The sequence below is a fragment of the Zootoca vivipara genome, chromosome 11 (genome assembly GCF_963506605.1).
Source record: "Zootoca vivipara chromosome 11, rZooViv1.1, whole genome shotgun sequence".
NCBI classification, from domain to species: Eukaryota; Metazoa; Chordata; class Lepidosauria; order Squamata; family Lacertidae; genus Zootoca; species Zootoca vivipara.
In genome coordinates, this window is record NC_083286.1 from 48,653,159 (window position 1) to 48,674,264 (window position 21,106).

Genomic DNA, 21,106 nt, shown 5'->3' on the forward strand with positions numbered 1-21,106 from the left:
TCACAGTTATAGGAACCTACTTCCCCAATTAAGCAAATAAGTCTTAGAAATTATATTTAGATTTCGCACAACACTTTCCCTAAGAGCTCAAAGTGCTTCACAAACATTAGCTTTGCAAACCTTATAACAACCTTGTAAAATAGGCCCGTATTATTACTGTCTCATTTTATTGACGAAGCAGCTGAGGCTATAAGACAGAAAAGCATTATGATAAACCAATTGGCACCCAGGCATCTAATGACTGGAGGTGAGATTTAATATACGAGCTTCATTGTGCTGTCTTCAAAAAGCGCTGCAGTGTTAGTTTTCCAAGGCTTGCTGTAAGCCTCACTCCCAGCACCCTTAGTTTGAGCCCAATGATTTTTGACTTTCCGTCAGATTTACATTCTATGACAATAGAGCATCTCAGCCAATGCCATGGAACAGGCATAGGCAAACTCCGGCCCTCCAGATGTTTGGGACTACAATTCCCATCATCCCTGACCACTGGTCCTGTTAGCTAGTGATGATGGGAATTTTAGTCCCAAACATCTGGAGGGCCGGAGTTTGCCTATGCCTGCCATAGAACATTACGGTATGTATGTTAGTAGATGTGGAAAAGGTTAATAAAAAAATACCTTCAGTAGCACCTTAAAGACCAACTAAGTTTTTATTTTGGTATGAGCTTTCATGTGCATGCACACTTCTTCAGATACACTTGAAACAGAAGAGTCAGACCCTTATGTATATGCAGAGGGTGGTGGGGGTGGGTGGGAATGGGTGATGGGCTGATAGGAGTGGTAAACCTGTAGATGGCTGTTAACGACTGCTGATGACTGCAATTGGTCCTGCGGGGGAAAAGCAAGGGCTGAGGCGCTAAAGAAAGCTTGATCATGCATAATGAGATAAGAATCCTATGTCTTTGTTCATCCCAGGTGGCTCCATGGTTTTAAGCTTGATGATGAGTTCCAATTCAGCAACTTCTCTTTCCAGTCTGTTCCTGAAATTTTTCTGTAATAAAACAGCTGCTTTGAGATCTTGTATAGAATGTCCTGGGAGATTGAAGTGTTCTCCTACTGGTTTCTCTGTCTTGTGGTTCCTGATGTCAGATTTATGTCCATTTATCCTTTGGCGTAGGGTTTGGCCTGTTTGTCCAATATAGAGAGCTGAAGGGCACTGTTGGCATTTGATGGCATACACAATGTTTGAAGATGAGCAATTAAATAGTCCTGAGATGGTATGTTGGATGTTGTTGGGGCCAGTAATGATGTTGTCCGGGTGTATGTGGCAGCAAAGTTGGCATCTGGGTTTATTGCAGGCTCTCATACCAGTGTCCATGTTAAGTCTGGTGGTTGTATTATTGTGGGTGAGGAGTTGTTTAAGATTGGGTGGCTGTCTGTAGGCAATGAAAGGTCTTCCTCCCAGAGCTTGAGAAAGGGAGCTGTCATTGTCCAGGAGAGGCTGTAGATCTCTGATGATGCGTTGTACTGTTTTAACTTGGGAGCTGTATGTGATGACTAGTGGTGTTCTGTTATTTTCTTTTTCGGGTCTATCTTGCAGCAGGTTCTCTCTAGGTATCGGTCTGGCTCTGTTGATCTGTTGTTTAACTTCATCAGGTGGATATTTTAGTTCTAAAAAGGTTTGCTGTAGATCTCTTAGGTGAGATTCTCTGTCTGTAGAGTCTGTTACGTGGAAAAGGTTAGTTGGTCCTTAAGCAGTAAATTATTACGGTCATCTATAAACAGATTTAATCAAGCAGGCCTTGGATCAGGTTGTATCATCTTGTCTTGTAATAGAAGAGACTTCTTCAAAGACCATTTCCCAAAATAATTGCACAGGCTTGCATTCTCACCACATATGGAAATAAGAACCTCTGTTGACATTCCCTCCAACATAAAGGACTTGGATGAGTGCTTAATGCGCAGCATTTTGCAACAGGGTGTTTTTAATGCGTGCATCTGCTTCATTTCTTGCAGCTACCTTGCTGACCAGTGCTGGAATGGCGGCTTCATCTACCTGATCATGTTGCGTCGCATCAAGCGCAAGGCCCCTCTTCCTCCGTCGAATGGCAACAACAGCAACAGCAGCAGCAACGAACCCAAAGCCCGGCCTACCTCGGAGCCCAGCGGGAAGACAGCACAAAATGGCAAAAGGACTAGAAAGTTTGGCGTCATCACCAGGACTCCTCCTGGGGGCAAGGAAAGCAAAGGCAACAAAGGCAGCAAAAGCAGCTCCAGGACTGAGCAGGGAAATGGACATTGCACCCTTATGGAAATGGATGGGTTGCGCCCCGAGGCATCCAGCACAGAAAGCAAACTGGAGGATCGACTTCAAAGAGCTGACTCACCGTTTCCAGCAGGGCAGTACCGCTCCCGCCTTTCAGACGGAGGGATTCTAGACCTAACCTCAAGTGAACTGTCTCTGCAGGTAAATAATTTTTTAATTTCACATTTTTATTGCTGCTGGTGTCGCCTTAATTGAAAACCAACCAACCAACCAACCAACCAACCAGAAGCATAGTACGTTTCCGAGCATAATTCAAAGTGTTGGTGCTGACCTTTAAAGCCCTAAACTGCCTCAGTCCACTATACCTGAAGGAGCGTCTCCACCCCCATTGTTCTGCCAGGACACTGAGGTCCAGTGCCGAGGGCCTTCTGGCAGTTCCCTCGCTGCGAGGAAGCCAAGTTACAGGGAACCAGACAGAGGGCCTTCTCGGTAGTGGCACCCGCCCTGTGGAACGCCCTCCCACCCAAAAGAAAAATAGCTACCAGACTTTTAGAGGACATCTGAAGGCAGCCCTGTTTAGGGAAGCTTTAAATCTGTAAGAAATTGGTGTATTCTAATATTTCTGTTGGAAGCCGCCCAGAGTGGCTGGGGAAACCCAGCCAGATGGGCAGGATATAAATATATTATTATTATTATTAGTTCAATAACAAAGCAGTTTCCATTGGAATTATGATTCAGGTAGATTGTCTACAGAGCGCAAAGCTTACATTGTGACCTTCTTCCCTTCCTCCTCTATTATTATTATTATTTATTTATTTATTTATTATATGTGTATACCGCCATATACCGGTAGATCTTAGGGCAGTTCACAGCATAAAATTACAGTGCAGCCATACCTTGGTTCTTGAACAGAATCTGTTCTGGAAGTCTGTTCGACTTTCGAAAACCAAGGGACAACATTCACTTGGCTGCAGGAGCTTCCTGCATTCAGTCGGAAGCCACGTCAGACATTCGGTTTCCAAAAAAAGTTCACAAACCAGAACACTTACTTCTGCCCAGACACTGAGGTCCAGCACCAAGGGCCTTCTGGCGGTTCCCTCGTTGCGAGAAGCCAAGTTGCAGGGAACTAGGCAGAGGGCCTTCTTGGTGGTGGCGCCTACCCTGTGGAACGCCCTCCCAACAGATGTCAAAAAGGAAAACAACTACCAGACTTTTAGAAGACATTTGAAGGCAGCCCTGTTCAGGGAGGCTTTTAATGTTTAATAGATTATTGTGTTTTATTCTTTTGTTGGAAGCCGCCCAGAGAGGCCGGGGAGACCCGGCCAGATGGGCGGGGTATAAATAATAAAATTATTATTATTATTATTATGGGTTTGCAGCGTTTGGGAACCAAAATTTGAGTCACAAGGCATTCGAGAACCAAGGTACGACTGTATAAAGAAAACACAAAATACATAATAAAAATGAGAACAATAACCAACCAATAATCCCCCGTCCCACAACATATTTAAAAGGACATTGGATGTTAATCATCCAAAGGCTTAGTTAAAGAGGAAAGCCTTTTCCTGACACCTAAAATATAGATAATGAAGGCAACAGCATTCCACAAGCAGGGAGCCACTGCAGAAAATGCCCGTTCTCGTGTGGCCACCCTCCAGACTTTTCATGGGGGAGGCACACGAAGAAGGGCCTCAGAGGATGATCTCAGGCTCCAGGTAGTTTCATATGGAGAGAGGCGGTCCTTGAGGTATTGCGGTCCTGAGCAATAACTAGACATTAACTGCAGAAGGTGGGCAACCCGACGCCAAGTGTGGCGCCTGGCTGAAATTTAGGCAGCCCTTTGCAAGGAATCAGTATCCCAGCAACAGCAAACCACCCCATGTGAAGGTATGTGAAGCAGGGATGGGGAACAATTTCAAGGCTAGGGGCCATATGCAGTCATCTACCGTATTTTTCGGAACATAACATGCACTGGACCATAACACGAACATAATTTTTAGAAAGGGGTAAAGCCCCATTTTTGGGGGGATCAGCTCACAGTTGTGCAGCTTCTTTTGCAAAGGGGGAAAGCTCCATTTTTGAGGATCAGCTCAAAGTTGTTGAGCTTACTTTGCAAAGGGAAAAAATCCTGTTTTCATGGGGTTCAACTCACAGTTCTACAGCTGCTTTAGGAAAGGAAAGGGAGATAATCTAATCAGCCAGTCACATGTGCTGGGGAAACAAACAGCCTCCCTCTGCAGACCATTCAAAAATGAAGGGCGGGGCAAGGGGGCAGACCAGGAAGGGAGCTAGAGTCCCTTATCTCCCTCCCGATCTCTTGCAATCAACTGTTGAGTGGCTTCCTTTAAACACCCTCTTTCCCTCTTGTTAGCCTTTAGCTCTTTCTTAAAAAAAAAAGCACGATCTGCTTTTCGCCCCTGGGCAATTCGGCTCCAGGGACCACGCATTCGCTCCATAACACGCACAGAATTTCCTCTTACTTTTTAGGAGGAAAAAAGTGTGCGTTATGGAGCGAAAAATACGGTATACCTCTCTTTTTTGGTTCTTGGGACCCTGCCCAGCCCACACCCCTTTCCTACAGGTAAGGGGGTCAGCATAGGCCTCTAATTGTAGAGATCAGAAATACTGATGTAGTTGCTCACATTCCTTCAATTAGAGCTATTTGGACCTGCCCGGCTTTTTATTGGAGTTCTGACTTCAAACTGTTTCCCCCATTATTTCGTTCCCTCAATGAAAGCAAGCGGAGTTTATTTGTTTTCCATGCATAACAGGAGAGGGGGAACCTGCTGGGGACATGAAGCCTGGCGAGTCTCTATGATTAAAGGGCTGCAGAATGCAGAGGCACGAAATAGGCCTTGCAGATGATGAGCTGAAAAACTTGTGTTATTGCTGCCTGCGAACAGAAATGAGCTCCAGGGAACTATCTTTTTCAGCAGCCTAGCTGCTGACATAATTTCCTTGGCAAAGTCTTTAAACATTCTATCAAGCCATTGCAAGCACCTGAACTAATGCAATCACCCTTTGTTTTTAAGAGTCATTTGGAAACACCACCAGCTGGATTGAGCTTTTTTTTTTTTAATAAAAAAGAAAAAGAAATTGCCCCCCCCCCCGGGTCACACTACATCTTAGTCCTGAAACCTTTCTCAATGATGAATCCTAAACCCTGGATTTTGTGAAGGATGCTAAAGAGAGATAAATACACTTGAATATCGACATCAAGGATGTGGGTGACCAGTGGCTCCACAGATGTTGTTGGACAACAACTCCCACCACCCCAGACCATTAAACATGCCATGTGGGGCTCCTTGGAGTTGGAACCCAACAATGTCGTCCCCATCTCTGGGTAGGGCGCCCCCATCTTTGATCTTTAGAGTACCATTTGTATCCTCCAGGTTGCTCAGGGAGTTTTCCCTTCCTTTTTTAAACCCTGTCTTTGGCCCTGGGAGATACCGTGATTGGCCCAAGGTTACCAGGTGGACTTTGTGTGGCCGCGTGGGAATCGAACTCAGCTCTCTTCAGTCCCGGGCTGAATCTTGGCTCAGCACTTGGTTCAACACATTGGCTCCACAATTTATTTATTTATTTTGTACTTTAACTACCTTCCTACCCCACCTTGAATTTCTTTCTTGGCTCTGTGGTGTGAGAGGAAATCGCCCTTCCAGTTCCACAATTCTATGATTCTATCAAGTGGGGTCTTAGAATGTGAGGCCGCCTTCCCTAATGAAGTCACCTTCCACTTGCTCAAAAGAACCAAGCAAGACATCATCACATGATATCTGCAAGGACAGAAGAGTACAAAAACCACCCAATCTATGCCACTCGCTTCTGAGTGTACTTGAATGATGCATGCTTACTGTATTCACACCTTACTGTTATAGGTTGTGTGCACTTCAATTGTCTTAAGTACACACCTAAGAATGTATTGTGTGAATTGGCTCTTACTCTTTGTTGATGGGAGATTGCCCTGAGATTTGACAGTAGAGACTTTGCCAGTTGTTCTAGTGGTCTCTCTTTCATATCATTATACTTGCTTGTAATAATTTTAACAATAAGGCATTATTATCAAAGCCCCCTTCTGTTGTTTGGTGCTCAGGGTTCAGTCCACAAAAATGTATTGAAATAGTACACCATTGCATTAAGGAATCCATTTTAACACCAGCTATAGGGAAAAATTAGGGGATCAATAAAAGGGGAGAAAGAAAAATGGAAGCTTTGCTTCTTTTTAAGACTTTCCCCAAGGATTCAAAACTGTCATATTTTGGCCGTGATGGATTAATTTTCTTATTCCAAAATGCTGGAATGACTGACTGACTGACAGTTTGATCCTGGACGTCTTAGAAACCCATTTAAAGGCTGAATTCACACATGAGCACAGTTCACCAGATAATTGCAGATGCACCCGATTAACCTGAAGATTTGAAACGGCGCAATTATTTATCACCTAATCCACTTTCACAGATCATTGCCTCTTTATCATGTGAGGAAATTGCCCGCCACGGGGAACCAACTGGGAGACTACAGGCTTATTAGGTGTTTGTATTTTTGGTGCCCCCGATGAACTGTGAAGATATTTCACACCCGCATTTCCTAGCTTAGTGCTGAAATCAAGCCTGGAAGAAACTGCAGCCATTGTGTTAAGCAGAGTTGCTTCTATGATAAATAGAAATATCCTGCTCTTGATCTGCAGAGCTGCTCACATATGGCTCCCAGATGGCTTCCCATCGAGGTGACTTATAAGGCCAGGCCTCCTTAGCTTCAGTAGTGCAATGGCACCATGTGCCTGCAGGCCATCCTCTGTTACATATATGCAAGGAGGAGAACAGCTCTTTCCTGTGCACCTGGTAGGGACAGCCTAACCATGAAGCAACAACATAGCTCAGTGGCGATGCTTTCCATGCCATAGGCTCCAGGTTCAATCTCCAGTAGTTCCAGTTGAAGCAGGTGTGGAGAGCTTGTGGGCCTTCACGAGGTAGCATACCTGCCAAGTCTCTCGCGGAGAAATCTGGGATCGGCAGCCGCACGACACCGGATCTATGGTGTCGATAATGGCTCCGAATCTATGGGCACTGAAAATGGCCGGCGCTGGCACCGGAAGTTGCGTCTACGCATGTCCGGAAGTGCATAGACGCAACTTCCGGTGTTGCTTTGCCCGTCTATGGGCACCAGAAAATGGCCGGCGCCGGAAGTCACGTCTATGCATGTCTGGAAGTGCGTAGACGCAACTTCCGGTGTCGGCGCCGGCCATTTTCAGTGCCCATAGATGGGCAAAGCGACACCGGAAGTTGCGTCTACGCACTTCTGGACATGCGTAGATGCAACGTCCGGTGCCGGCGCCAGCCATTTTCTGGTGCCCATAGATGGGCAAAGCGGCACTAGAAAAATGACCGCCGACAGGAACCAAAATAAGGGAAATTAATGGGAGAGGAGCTGGAACGGGAGACCTCCGGGAAATGGTAAGGAAAAACGGGGGTTTCCTGGGAAATACGGGGTACTTGGCAGCTATGCGAGGTACTGAAGTCCAACCTCCACTTTCCTCTGAACAGCTGGTGGGGATCAGAGGCCAAAACACCTGGAAAGCCACAGGTTCCCCATCCCTGAGTTGAAAGATCTCAGGCAGTGGATGCTGGGAAGCAATCCTACCAGAGACTGTGGAGAGCTGCTGCCCATCAGAGTAGACTGGACTTAGATGGTCCAGTGGTCTGATACTTGGTAAAACAGCTCCATAGGTCCGTACAAAACAGTCTCTTCGCGCAGGGATTCCAGAGGGGGCACAATTTTTTCTGCCTTCAGTTTCTGTTTTCTTGTGTACTATTAAAAACAACAGCAGCAACTCCAAAACAGGAGCATATTTTTTTTACTTTAGGTGCGAAAATACCTAAGGCTAGTTTGTGGCTGAAAATGTGCAGCTCCTACTAAAGGAATATATATTAATGTAAAAATGATCAATAAATGCAAGCCTTTAAGAATGGATACTGTAATGCTCGGTGATCCAACCTTTCCCAGGCCTTCTCTGCATTTATTTGCTGCTCTTATTAAAAAAAAGAAAGAAAATCAATTCCTGTTATATTCTATGGTAAGAGCTTGCTTCATAATAATCACATTTACTATTTTTTAAAGCACTTTCAGGTAAAAATGAAAACAGGCCTGGCCTAGAGGCTTAAAGTCTAATAACAGTTGTTCACTTCAAAGATTCTAGATTTTTTAAATATTTTTTTTAATGCTGTAGTTGTCTGGCTTTCTTGTTTCTGGGCTGGAGGGAATTACAGAGCAGCCATATTCAGCGAGGGCAGGTCCAAGAAATTTTGCTGCCTGAGGTGAAAAACAAGATGGCCGTCTCCCCTGCTGCAAGTTCAAGAGCCAACCGCACAGGGAACCACATTTTGCCTCTGAACCACTACACCTGAGGGCAGCAGGCTAACTGAGCGCACGGGGCAGGCTGCATGTTGTAATGCAGCTCTGAGTCTCGTTCCTCTGCATGCAGCTGCTCAGCTCTTCCCTTTGTATAGGCAACACACAAGCCAGGAGTCTCTCCTAGATGGGATACAATGGTTAGCAGCTTCTGAAGAAGACCCTTTACTAAGCCAGGTGTAAACCATAGCTTCATAACCTGCCTTGATTAGAAGGCGATAACCATAGTTTTTAAACTATGATCGCCGAAGAATTGATGCTTTTGCATTATGGTGCTGGAGGAGACTCTTGAGAGTCCCATGGACTGCAAGAAGATCAAACCTATCCATTCTGAAGGAAATCAGCCCTGAGTGCTCACTGGAAGGACAGATCGTGAAGCTGAGGCTCCAATGCTTAGGCCACCTCATGAGAAGAGAAGACTCCCTGGAAAAGACCCTGATGTTGGGAAAGATGGTGGGCACAAGGAGACAGAGGATGAGATGGTTGGACAGTGTTCTTGAAGCTACGAACATGAGTCTGACCAAACTGCGGGAGGCAGTGGAAGACAGGAGTGCCTGGCGTGCTCTGGTCCATGGGGTCACGAAGAGTCGGACATGACTAAACGACTAAACAACAACAACCATAGTTTATCATTTTGGATAAGAAAAATGATCCCAACAGTTGACTGCTCTGGGCAGTCATACAGCCCCGCGTGACCATTGGAGGACTTTACCTTCCTCCGACGGCCACATGGGCCCCTGGGAAGCCTGCCCGTTTGAATTGACCAGTCTCAGGCAGGCTAGGGTGTGTGGCTTGGCTTGGCTGGTGGACCTGGGCTGGCTAGTCTTCATTCAGGTCTGGCAGCTACCCATAAACAGGGGGCATGGCTTGGCTGAGCAGCTCAGTTGGAGCTGGGTTTCCTGCCCCCTGAATGTATGACGGCAGGAGCAATGAGGAAGCACAGGATTTGTTCATATCTTGGATTACTGAGATCATCCGGATGTGGCCGTTATTGGAAACTGGATTCCTGCCCCCAAACCTGTTGATTCCCCCCTTCCTCCTCCGCAGTGCATAGTACAGTTTTCATGATGTCGTGATGCTGAGCGTTAATTCACCAGAAGCCCCAATTCAATTATTCATTCATTTAAATTATGAACCTACTTTACAAGTCAAGGCATTTTCAAAGTACGGTAGCTTACAAAATAATAAGGTAACAAAAAAAAGATGCTGCCGAAAACAAAACAATAGGTGAAAGAGCAAATAAAATTTGGAGGCTGACATTGTTTTTGACAATGTTTTCTTCAAATTTAAGATAACTGTGCATGTTACGTGTGTGTGTGTGTGTGTGTGTGTGTGTGTGTGTGTGTATACAAATGCAGTTTTTAATCCCAGAGGTATTGAATTTCTGATAACAGAATGTTTTTCGCACAGGCTGTGTTTTTACTCAGGAGAACAAATAGCGTTCCTTTTTGTTTTATTAATGATGGAATTTGGTGCTTATGAAATCAAGGGGTTTAATGGCGCTGCCTTGAGCCAAGTGCGATTCAAGCTTTCCTGCTTAGTCCTGGCCAGACATAACCTCTTAGCAGCTGTATCACAGACACATGCAATTCAATCTGTAGATGGGTTCCAAAGATAGATGTATATTTCTGACGGTCAATGCAGTTTCCTGACGTAGGCAGATAACTCTTGGGAGCAGCATGAAATTAACAAGTGTTATTCTCACTCGGGGTCTGTTATATAACACAGATAACCCATTTCCACACATAATGAGACAGAAAATGAAATTCTTGCCACTTTGAACACAGTTTAATTGTTTTTGTAGTGTATGCACATGGAGATTTTCGTTTCTTTTAAATGCAAATTTTAGCTAGATCCCTTTATGATATCCAAAAAGAAGGCCTGTTCAGGGAAAAGAAAGTCACATGCGAGAAAATATATATGCCACAGGGCATGATCTACCTAAAGTTAAGCATTTTAGGGCAACCAATGGGCATCTGCAACTGCAATAGTTGGGGAAGAGAGTAGGCCAGCCTTTCCCAAGCTGATGTCCCCTAGATATTTTTAACTTTGGCCATAATGGCTGGGGCTGATGGGTGTTGTAGCTCAAAACAACTGGAAGGTACTGCTTTGTGGAAGGACCAAGTGACAAGAAGGAAGGTCACCACATCTGGGGAGACTAAAGAAGCCATTGGTGATGGAGGGAGAAACAAAAATGAAAGGGATTCCAAGGGTTTGCTGCATCTATTGATCTACTATCTGTACAGTGGTACCTCTACTTACAAATAACTCTACTTACAAATTTTTCTACTTACAAATGGAGCTCCGTCCGCCATCTTGGATGCGGTTTAGAAAGGATTTTTTCTACTTGCGAATTTTTAGATAGGGTTGCTTCGACTTACGAATTTTTTCTCCCAATGCATTCCTATGGGATTCGACTTACATTTTTTTCCCGACTTACAAATATGTGTTCGGAACGCATTAAATTCGTAAGTAGAGGTACCACTGTATCTGTCTACTACTCTTTATCTATTACCTGCTATCGATCATGATTTTTGCTCAAGGCTCACAATATTGTCTGCCATTCCATACGACCCACTGCAACTATTAAATGTAAGGTGTGTGTTTAACTTGCCCCAAGGTCATGGTGGCCAGTGGTGTTTTGTGTTGGCTCTGCCACACACTGCTGCTGAATTACCTTGGCACGGTATTGCCTCTAGTTTCCTGAGTCAAGTAGCAGACAGCACCATCATGCCGGAGAGGAAACTGGCAGCCTGGCAGGCCTTTAGGTCTGCCATAGCCTAGCCTGGGGCTCCTCTCATGGCTCAATGCAGGGCGGTTGCAGGCTCCCATTGCCTGTGCCACTTGTAGCGCCATTGCCAAGGTTTGGCCACACTCCTAAATGAAGGTGTGCGGTTCTGTTGCTTAAATCACCAGGAAAGATTTGCTCTGGATAGAGAGACCTTTCTTCAGGGGAACTGCTCTGCGTTGATTTGGCTTGCCTAGGTTCATCAGGATGGGGAACGATGAAGGTGGTCTGACCATCAGAGTTCAGCTAAATAAGCACCAGCCTCCTAGGATTGTGTGATGGGTCTTTCTCTGCCTGAGTTCCTGGAAGGATGCTGCCGGTCAGAGCAGACAATATTAGGCACATAGCCTGATCTGATATAAAGCGCTCTGTTGGGTCCTTATAATCTGTGATTCTGTTGTTTGTGTTTGATATAATGAAGCTCATGAATATGGAGTGGGGGGTGGGGTTGAATAAATGAGTACAGAATGGTAAAATACTGCAGTGCAATAAGCACCTGAGTTTCGGTGTATCATGGGAATCCCTTTTTAAAAAAACAAACAAAGAAAGAACCTTATAGCACTAGAATAACATCTTCTTCTGCAAACTGTTATGTTCAATTATGGCAAATGCTCCTCTCTTTCACTTAAAACGATGCCTGGCTAAGTGCTTGGGGCCTGTCTGTTGAGTGCTGCTGACAAGGAAGACGTGCCAAAAGACAACCATCTCACTCTTACCACAAGCTCTTCACCTTTTGCAGCAAAGTCTCTGCCAAGTACCGGGCCGGGGGGGGGGGGTTTAGTCGCCCTTGTAACCCCCATATGTCAGCTTGCATCTGAAAATCGAGCTGGATTTTCTACCCAACAGCCTTCCAGTACACCTTGCCTCCAGATAAATTGCCAGCACCGTTTCTGTACTTTTGTGCAGTGCAAGAGCAAAGAGATATTTGTTACCTGGAATTGGAAGTGTGCATGTTTTGTCCCAGTAGATATCAGGCCAGTTAGCCAGGGATTTTGGAGTGCACAGGAGCCTAAAGGGGCAGGGAAAGCCAGGAAAGTCAGGTACCCATATATGCTCAAAGTAGTTCATGGTATTGCCTCTTAGTGAGCAATTAGGAATAATATTGCCTGCATACTTTTTCTATGGACAAGCAATCTTAGAATAAAAGATTCATAAAATTGTAGCATTGGAAGGAGTCTTGAGGGTCATCTAGTCCAACCCCCTGCAATACAGGAATCTCAGCTAAAGCATCTAGGGGGATGCCCCCCCCAACTTCTGCTTAAAACCCTCCAGGGAAGGAGAGTCCACAACCACCTGAGGGAGTCTGTTCCACTGGCCAACAACTCTTACTGTCAGAAAGTTCTTTCTCATATTTAGTCTGAATCTCCTCCCTTGTAATTTGAATCCATACCACTATTGAACCACTCTTACCAAAAGAAAGTTCTTCCAGACGTCTTGAGACATACCCCCCCCCCAAGTTGAAAATTCAGCGAGGGAGCTGTAATATCCCTTGATGAGTTGGCAGGCCCCACTTGTCAATATCTTTTAAATTGCCTTTCCCCCCTCTTTTAGGGCCCTTATTACCATTTTTAAAGTCACTTCTGGGTTCGGCGGGGTCGCACATCGATTAGACACACGTAAATTGGGAGTTGCTTGTACTTACTTCAGTTAATACAAAATACTTGCAGCTGAATATTAACTTGAATATATGCACTTCTATGATGATTACTGAAAAATGGGACATAACATGGTTGCATTTTGATACAGTGGTGCCTCGCAAGATGAATTTAATTCGTTCCGCGAGTCAATTCGTTTTGCGAAAAATTCGTCTTTTGAATCGCAGTTTCCCATAGGAATGCATTGAATTTTCTTTTTTTTTTTGCCCATAGGAACGCATTAATTAAATTTCATTGTATTCCTATGGGAAACCGTGATTCGCAAGATGAATTTTTCGCAAAACGAATTCATCTTGCAAGTCACCATCAGATCGCAAGACGCATTCCTCTTGCGAAAAATTCGTCTTGCAGGGCATTCGTCTTGTGAGGTACCACTGTATTTAGGAGATGGGCATGTGCAAAAAGTGCAACAATATGCTTCAACTATGACCTGTAATATCTCAAGCGCCCAAGTTTCCTTTGCTGGCAAAGGGAGAAGCAAAAGGTCTGAGGCCTCTTGCCTTTCCCATTCCAACAAAACAAAAGCCTCAGTTTGCACAGGCTGATCTGGTCTGCTAGATCTCTCAGCCAGAGTGAGGAATTTTAAGATGCAGCTGGAAAGTGTCTTCTCCTAAATAAAAATGCAAGAACTCTCTGAAAATTCCTCTCCCAGCGAGAAGGTTGCCGGATATGGAAGATGACCATGATGAAGGGAACAGATGGGCTGGGAATCCAGATCACCGGAGGCCGAGGATCGAAGCGTTCTCCTCACGCCATCATTATTGCACGGGTGGAAGAAGGAGGCTGTGCTCACAGGTACGAGTTGTTCTGTTGTCACATCATGCGCACCTGACTATCCCATCGTTTGGGTGTAACACAAAGGTTTAAGTAAATGAAAGCAGTGGGCAGCTGCCAAATTAGTTTTTTTTTAAAAAAAATTATACCCCACTTTTCAGCAAGGATTGGCCCTCAAAGCAACTTTAAATTCAAATGCAAAACAAAAGAGAAAAAGGAAAACAAAAAATTGATGCTGTTGCAACAGTTGTTTCCCCACACAGCCACTCCCACCAAATCTCACCACTAAAAACATTTCTTAAGCCTTCATCATACTGAAGGCAACTTCTAGAGGCCCCACTAGGGCTCTTCTAGGACACCCATCTAACCCCCTGCTCCGTCTAGATTCTTTCAAGTCTCATATCAGGGTTTTTAGTTTCTACAGCAGAAGCAGAAGCTGCAACACACCAGAAATCTTGATATGAAGCTCGATAGAATAAGTCCCTGGAAGAGTGTGCTCTGCCCCGAAGCACCAACCCCAGAGAGATATTACTCCCTTTGCCAACACCCTCCTGCCCGTGATGTGCCTGGTGTTAGTAAATAAATTGCCTGGAGCACCCTTGAGTTTCTTGCTGTTCCAGTTCTACCAGCAGGAAAATCAGAGATCTCAGAGACTGAAGCAATTTGAGCAAGGCTTATTTGGAAATCTGGAAGCCACCAGGTTTCAAAAATCTGCAATAGATTCCTGAACCTGGAATGCAAACAGCCATATAATGAGATCCCGTCGTCCTGTATGCGATGGCATTTCTTATGCAGGTGGAAGAAAGGGGTACTTGGAGGTTTTTCGGCCCAGCATAAAATGTACATGTACACCTCATTTTCATGAAGAGTACCTTCATTCTCCATCCCTAACCATTGGTCATGCTGTCTGGGACGGATGGGAGTTGGAGTCCCAACACCATCTGGGCAGCCAGTGATTCCCCATCACTGCTTTAGGTTGTTCTTTGTTGCTGAGATTTTTTCGGGCAACCTTACTGTTGCAGCATGTTATAGGATTCCCTTGCCACAGTGAGAAAGTAGGTCAGGTACTCCACACATAAGCCTTGGCAGGGTACTACTAGTCCATCTCTTGAAAAAGAGGCTGGCAGAAGTCTGCCGGTGCTCCTACCTGGGGAGATGGATTTGGTGCTGGGCAGTTGTACTACAGGAAAGGGAGCATGCCGAGCTAACTACTCCACAGCAAGTGAGCGAGTTAACTGCTCCACAGAAAATTTAATATTAAAGCTGACCTACTTACCAGTGATATCGTTAGTGTCTATAAAGTGCTCCGAGACGCTCCAGAGAAGGTGTTAAGTAAATGTGGAGTGACTTGAATATTCATTATTAACAAAATCCAGGCGGTGCCTCCTATATTCGACTTGAAACTTCCCCACTGAAAGTAGGAGGATGGGGAAAAGGAAGCGGCGACATTTATTCTTGCTTTCTTTGACTGGGCAAGGGGGGGTGTGGTGACCCGTATTTTTTATTATTATTAAAAACAACAACAACACTTTTGCCCAAATGACGTGGTACCTCCTGTTGTTCCTTGAGCAGTAGCATCAGAATATAATGTTCGCCTACAGAATAATAACTTTCTTGACGCTTCAGAACCTAGAAACATTCCCCATGAAACTGAAAAGTGTTTGTTGTCCTTTTTCTCTTTCCTTAGAGATGGTAGACTGAAAGTTGGCGATGAACTGCTCATGATCAATGGGCACTCTTTGGTTGGCCTCTCCCATCAAGATGCTGTTGCTCTTCTTCGGTCGGCCGAAGGCCTTGTGTACCTGGTGGTTGCAAGCAGGGTAGGTAATAGTCCATTAAATGGATTCAGTACATTTGGGTGTGCACAGGAGATCCACTCCTCCAATACGTGACCGTAGCCACTAGCTTAGATGGCTTTTGAAAAACGGTTGGGAAAATTCAGGACTGACAAAAGAACATCTTCACCCAGTGAATCAATAACCTGGGGAATTTGCCATTGCAACAATGGACAATAAAAATTAGCTTAGTATGTTTTATTAAATTAATGGAGAAGAGGTCCCACAATGGCTATTGGTTGAGCTATATGGGGGTGTTATACATTCCTATGTGTGTTCAAAGTGGCATTGGAACACATTTTCTGCTTCCCGAGACATTTGTTTTAGAGGCAGAGAATATGTGTTCAAACCATTGTCACCCCGTGTTATTCCATGGCATGAAATGTTGTAATGATTAAAGTGCAAAATATGCATCTAATTGTTTCCATCAATACATACAACAATATGGGAAAACAAATGAATTCCTTTTAATCTATTAACAGCCCAGTTTCTCATATCTTAACTATCACCATCAATTTTATTTCTAATCTTCCTTTAATATATGTATTGGGTCATTAAATCCCACCTTCTCACACGTCGTTTAGTTGTGTCCGACTCTTTGTAACCCCATGGACCACAGCACACCAGGCACTCCTGTCTTCCACTGCCTCCCACAGTTTGGTCAAACTCATGTTGGTAGCTTCAAGAACACTGTCCAACCATCTCGTCCTCTGTCGTCCCCTTCTCCTTGTGCCCTCAATCTTTCCCAACATCAGGGTCTTTTTCAGGGAGTCTTCTCTTCTTATGAGGTGGCCAAAGTATTGGAGCCCGTCCTTCCAGTGAACACTCAGGGCTGATTTCCTTCAGAATGGACAGGTTTGATTAAATAAGCAGGGAGACAATATACAACCTTGTCGTACTCCTTTCCCAATTTTGAACCAATATGATGTTCCATATCCAGTTCTAACTGTAGCTTCTCGTCCCACATAGAGATTTCTCAGGAGACAGATGAGGTGATTAGGCACTCCCATTTCTTTAAGAGCTTGCCATAGTTTGCTGTGGTTGACACAGTCAAATGCTTTTGCATAGTCAATGAAGCAGAAGTAGATGTTTTTCTGGAACTCTCTAGCTTTCTCCATAATCCAACACATTTTTGCAATTTGGTCTCTGGTTCCTCTACCCCTTCGAAATGCAGCTTGCACTTCTGGGAGTTCTCGGTCCACATACTGCGTAAGCCTTCCTTGTAGAATTTTAAGCATAACCGTGCTAGCGTGTGAAATGAGCGCAATTGGAGCATTCTTTGGCACTGCCATTCTTTGGGATTGGGATGTAGACTGATCTTCTCCAATCCTCTGGCCACTGCTGAGTTTTCCAAACTTGCTGGCATATTAAGTGTAGATGTAACAGCATCATCTTTTAAATTTTTAAATAGTTCAGCTGGAATATCACCACTTCCACTGGCCTTGTTATTAGCAGTGCTTTCTAAGGCCCATTTGACTTCACTCTCCAAGATGTCTGGCTCAATGTCAGCAACCACACTACCTGGGGTGTACGAGACCTCCATATCTTTCTGGTATAATTCCTCTGTGTATTCTTGCCACCTCTTCTTGATGTCTTCTGCTTCTGTTAGGTCCTTTCCACTTTTGTCCTTTATTATGGTTCCCTCATTGTTAATCTATATTTCTCGGAAGCGTTGTCAGTGTAACCATTTCTAATAGTTCCCAAATCTTTCTGTTTGTGTTTCTATTCCTTTTCCAAAATTCGGCAAATGTTTTTTCTGGCTATCACGTGCCATTTAACAAAGTTTAATAGGGGTTGTTTATTAACCCGGTGACCACCCTCCAACGCTTAACTCTTCTCTCATGCTTCCACTGCATGCTAGAGTACGTATGAGAAACCTTGAGTGTGGCCCTTGAGACCTCTCTGTCTGGCCTTCTCTATCCAACTTTTCCCAGGCCGCCCTCCTTGCCCAGATCACACATTCCTTGGCTGGAATGTGACCATGAATTGCAACATTGCCTCTTGCAGCCATGTCCAAAATTTAAAACCCTGTACCATGAGCAAAAGACACATCCGCCAAATCAAGAGTCGTTAGCTTACGATGACTTCTGCAACATTTCAGTTGGAGTTATTTAGTATCAGCCAGTTTGGCAGCAGCTCCGCAGTGTATCCCTCACCTTGTCAGTAGAACCATTCAGAATGTAGGTTGATGTGTTTGCCTTTGAGTTGAGCTGCATTTCAAGAGCTGGATTTTGGCCCACACCTTCCCGAAGTCCTTTCTCCAGTCACGCCACACCAGAATCTCTACGACTGACATGAATTCTCCTAGGAGAAAACCCTGCCAGAATCTGCTTCAGGTGAACTACAGGTTGTGCTGTGTTCATTTTCAGGAGAGATGTGAAGGGCTGCTTCACGGATGCACACACTTCACTTGACTAGTCAACATTTGATGCAACTGAATGGGTGAATGGGACTCGGCTGAAAAGCAAGCATTGTGGTGGAGGGAAAGTTCTTTCTGTGGCAGCCTCCTCTGACCTGCTTGCTGTCCTCCATATGTTTTGGAATTCAGCTGCCATCTGTGACGAATTGGCACAGTTTTGAAATGTTTATTCCTACCTGGCTGGAAAAGAGTTAATCCACCTCCAGCCTGACTGACATAACATTCTGATGGGGGCGGGACTGTTCCCAGTTTAAAAAGGGGGGAGTGTCGGTTTGGTCAGTTAGGGAGAAGGGGAGGGAGTGGTGAGATGTGAAGAAAGTTGAGAGGTCAGGAGAGTGGGAATTTAGAAGTGGTTTAGGAAAGCTTGAGGTTAAATGTTTGACCGAGTTGTTGTACAAATGAAACAAAGCTGATAAACACATTAAACGTTAAAGACACTACTATGTTTTTAAGATAATAAAATTTCATCTTTTTTTTGCCAAGAAGAATCGTCTTTATTGTTCCAGCGGGGTATCAGGACTCACAGCAGTGGTGGCTCAATAGAGGACAAAACTTACCTCAGGAATAGAGGCGGCAGTTTGTGTCCTAGAGTTACACTGACGAGGCTTAGGAGGATAACCTGGGGTGCCACGAAGTTGCCAGAGTGGAAAGGGCAAACTTTTACAGTGGGGAATCAAACTGAGTGAGACCCTTTACTGTAGGCAAGAGGTTATTCCGTCAAACAGCCTAGAGTTTCTTAAGATACCAGGCCATGTAAGCTGGAAGGCAATCTTTACTAAGAAACCCACAAGTAAAAAGGGGTTTATTTTAGGGCGGCAGGAGAAGAGGGTGGGTGGCTTCACCTCTCGTTTCCTGTGTCGCATTTTAGTAGTGGAGAGTGGGACTTTTCGTCACACCATCATTGGCCATGCTGCCTGGAGCTGATGGGAATTGGTCCAAAAGATCTGGAAAGCCCCAGGTTGGGGAAGGCCGGTCTGGCGTGTTGGATAGTAATGGCTGCTCCGCGCATGCAACTTGCCATTTCATGCTTCCGTCATCAGCTAACAAACATGTTAGTGTGAATTATTCCAATGAATACATTATGGCTTCTTGTCTTCCCCCCCTTTCTTAAAACAACATGCAAAATGGAACAAAAGAAATGTATACCACAGGCACGTCACATTGATTTCAGCTCATTTCAAAACTATTGTCTGTTTCCGACCAATAAATCCTGCCTGACTGCAGATTCAGCTCCTTGGTTCACGAGGAACACATCTGCACTATGCATTTAATGCTGTATCATACCACTTTAAGCAGTCATGGCTTCCCCCAAAGAATCATGGGAACTGTAGTTTGCTAAGGGTGTGAGAGTAGTTATCCCTCTTACACAGCTACAATTCTCAGAGTGGAGTAGTACCCTAATTAGCTGTGATTTAAAGATAATGGATGAAGCCCACAGTCCTCAGCGTGATTTCCTGAGGGTATGCGAAACTGAAAGCAGTGAATTCTATAAGCCTACAGTAAGACAAGACAAGACAAGAAAAGCTATGAGGATCATAGAATTGTAGAGCTGGAAGGGACCCTGAGAATCATCTAGCATCCCGGCAATGCAGGAATATGCAGCTGTTCCATACGAGGATCGAACCTGCAACCTTGGTGTTATCAGCACCATGCTCGAAACAACTGTGGCAAAAGCTATACAAATACTAAGTTTTAAAATTTATGTATTTCATGCATTTATATACTGTTTAATACCAAAAGAACTTCAAAGTGTTTCTCTCTCTCTCTCTCTCTCTCTCTCTCTCTCTCTCTCTCTCTCTCTCTCTCTCTCTCTCTCTCACACACACACACACACAACCATTAAAGAAGCAGGAAACCAGGGAGGCAATAGAACCATTAGATAACTAATGTAAAAACAAAAACGGAGGTGTACATTTTTGAAGGGTGTTATGCTCGTGGAAATAGGCTATGTTCTTGCATTCGTTGCTTGTGTGGATTGTATGATTAGATCACTCCTGGGAGTCTCAAGGCAGCTGTCTTCACCAGTATGTACCATGGCAATCTCTCCTTACCATAGCTGCCAAGTTATCCCTTTTTTAAAGGGATTTTCCCTTATGCTGAATAGGCTTCCTCGCGAGAAAAGGGAAAACTTGGCAGCTATGCTCCTTACCCACAAGATATCATTCAATACTACTACATCACTAACTTTGCAGGGTTGTTGTACTAAGTTTGTATGTGCAAGTAATGACAAGTGTTCTTCTTCCTCTCCTCCTCCTCCTCACAGGAAGGGGCAGAAGAGGATTTTCTCAGTTACCCATCTACAAGTTTGCCAGACTTAATCAGCACTTGCTCTGCTCAAGATGCGGCTCCCTGGACTGACAATAAAGAAAATGAAGAGCCGGAGGAGGAGGAGGAGGAGGAGGACAAAGGAAAGATTCTGGTGCCAGAAGTCCTGGAACCCGTAAGTGTGGCTTTGGATATGTTGCTTTGAACATAGCTTGGTTAGCAAGTTGACTGCCACCTTCAGCAACTATGGCTACCGCTTAGGGTTGCCAGACTCAATAGAGGACAGGACTTCTGTGCCTTTAATTGCCCTGCTCTCTTTTGAGTCTGGAAACCTTAAAGAGAAACCAGCAGACCCTTTGTTTAATTTCCAAGCAAAGGGTCTGCTGGTTTCTCTTTAAGGTTTCCAGACTCAAAAGAGAGCAGGGCAATTAAAGGCACAGAAGTCCTGTCCTCTATTGAGTCTGGCAACCCTACTACCGCTTTAGAAATGTGACTCATGATGCAACAGCTTCCCTTTCCAGTAAGTTTGTCTTATCATCATAACATCAAGATATCAAGCTAGGACTGGCATCATAGAATCATGGAGTCATAAGGGAACTGGGTGGTCATTTCCAACTCTTGGCCAGAGCTTCAATTCAGCAGCCTAATTAAGTGTGTGTCCTTTTCGTTGTTGCTATTATTGACCAACTGAGAGTCATAAAGCTTTGTCAACCTACTGCAAATCACCCAGTCGCTTCCTTGTAGATCCTGATTTATG

The 21,106-nt window shown here is 44.6% G+C and overlaps 1 protein-coding gene across 8 annotated transcripts in view; it reads left to right on the plus strand.

Moving 5' to 3' along the window:
- PDZD2 (PDZ domain containing 2) overlaps positions 1-21,106 on the plus strand; it is a 257,816-nt gene that overhangs the window by 160,659 nt on the left and 76,051 nt on the right. For 6 of the 8 annotated variants that reach the window (XM_060280333.1, XM_060280335.1, XM_035100945.2 and 3 more), the window contains 4 exons: positions 1,956-2,406; positions 13,709-13,851; positions 15,518-15,650; positions 20,348-20,524. In XM_060280333.1, the coding sequence (XP_060136316.1) occupies positions 1,956-2,406; positions 13,709-13,851; positions 15,518-15,650; positions 20,348-20,524 (904 nt within the window). The remainder of the gene's footprint in view (positions 1-1,955; positions 2,407-13,708; positions 13,852-15,517; positions 15,651-20,347; positions 20,525-21,106) is intronic. The other 2 variants (XM_060280336.1, XM_060280338.1) reach the window with 2 other exon arrangements.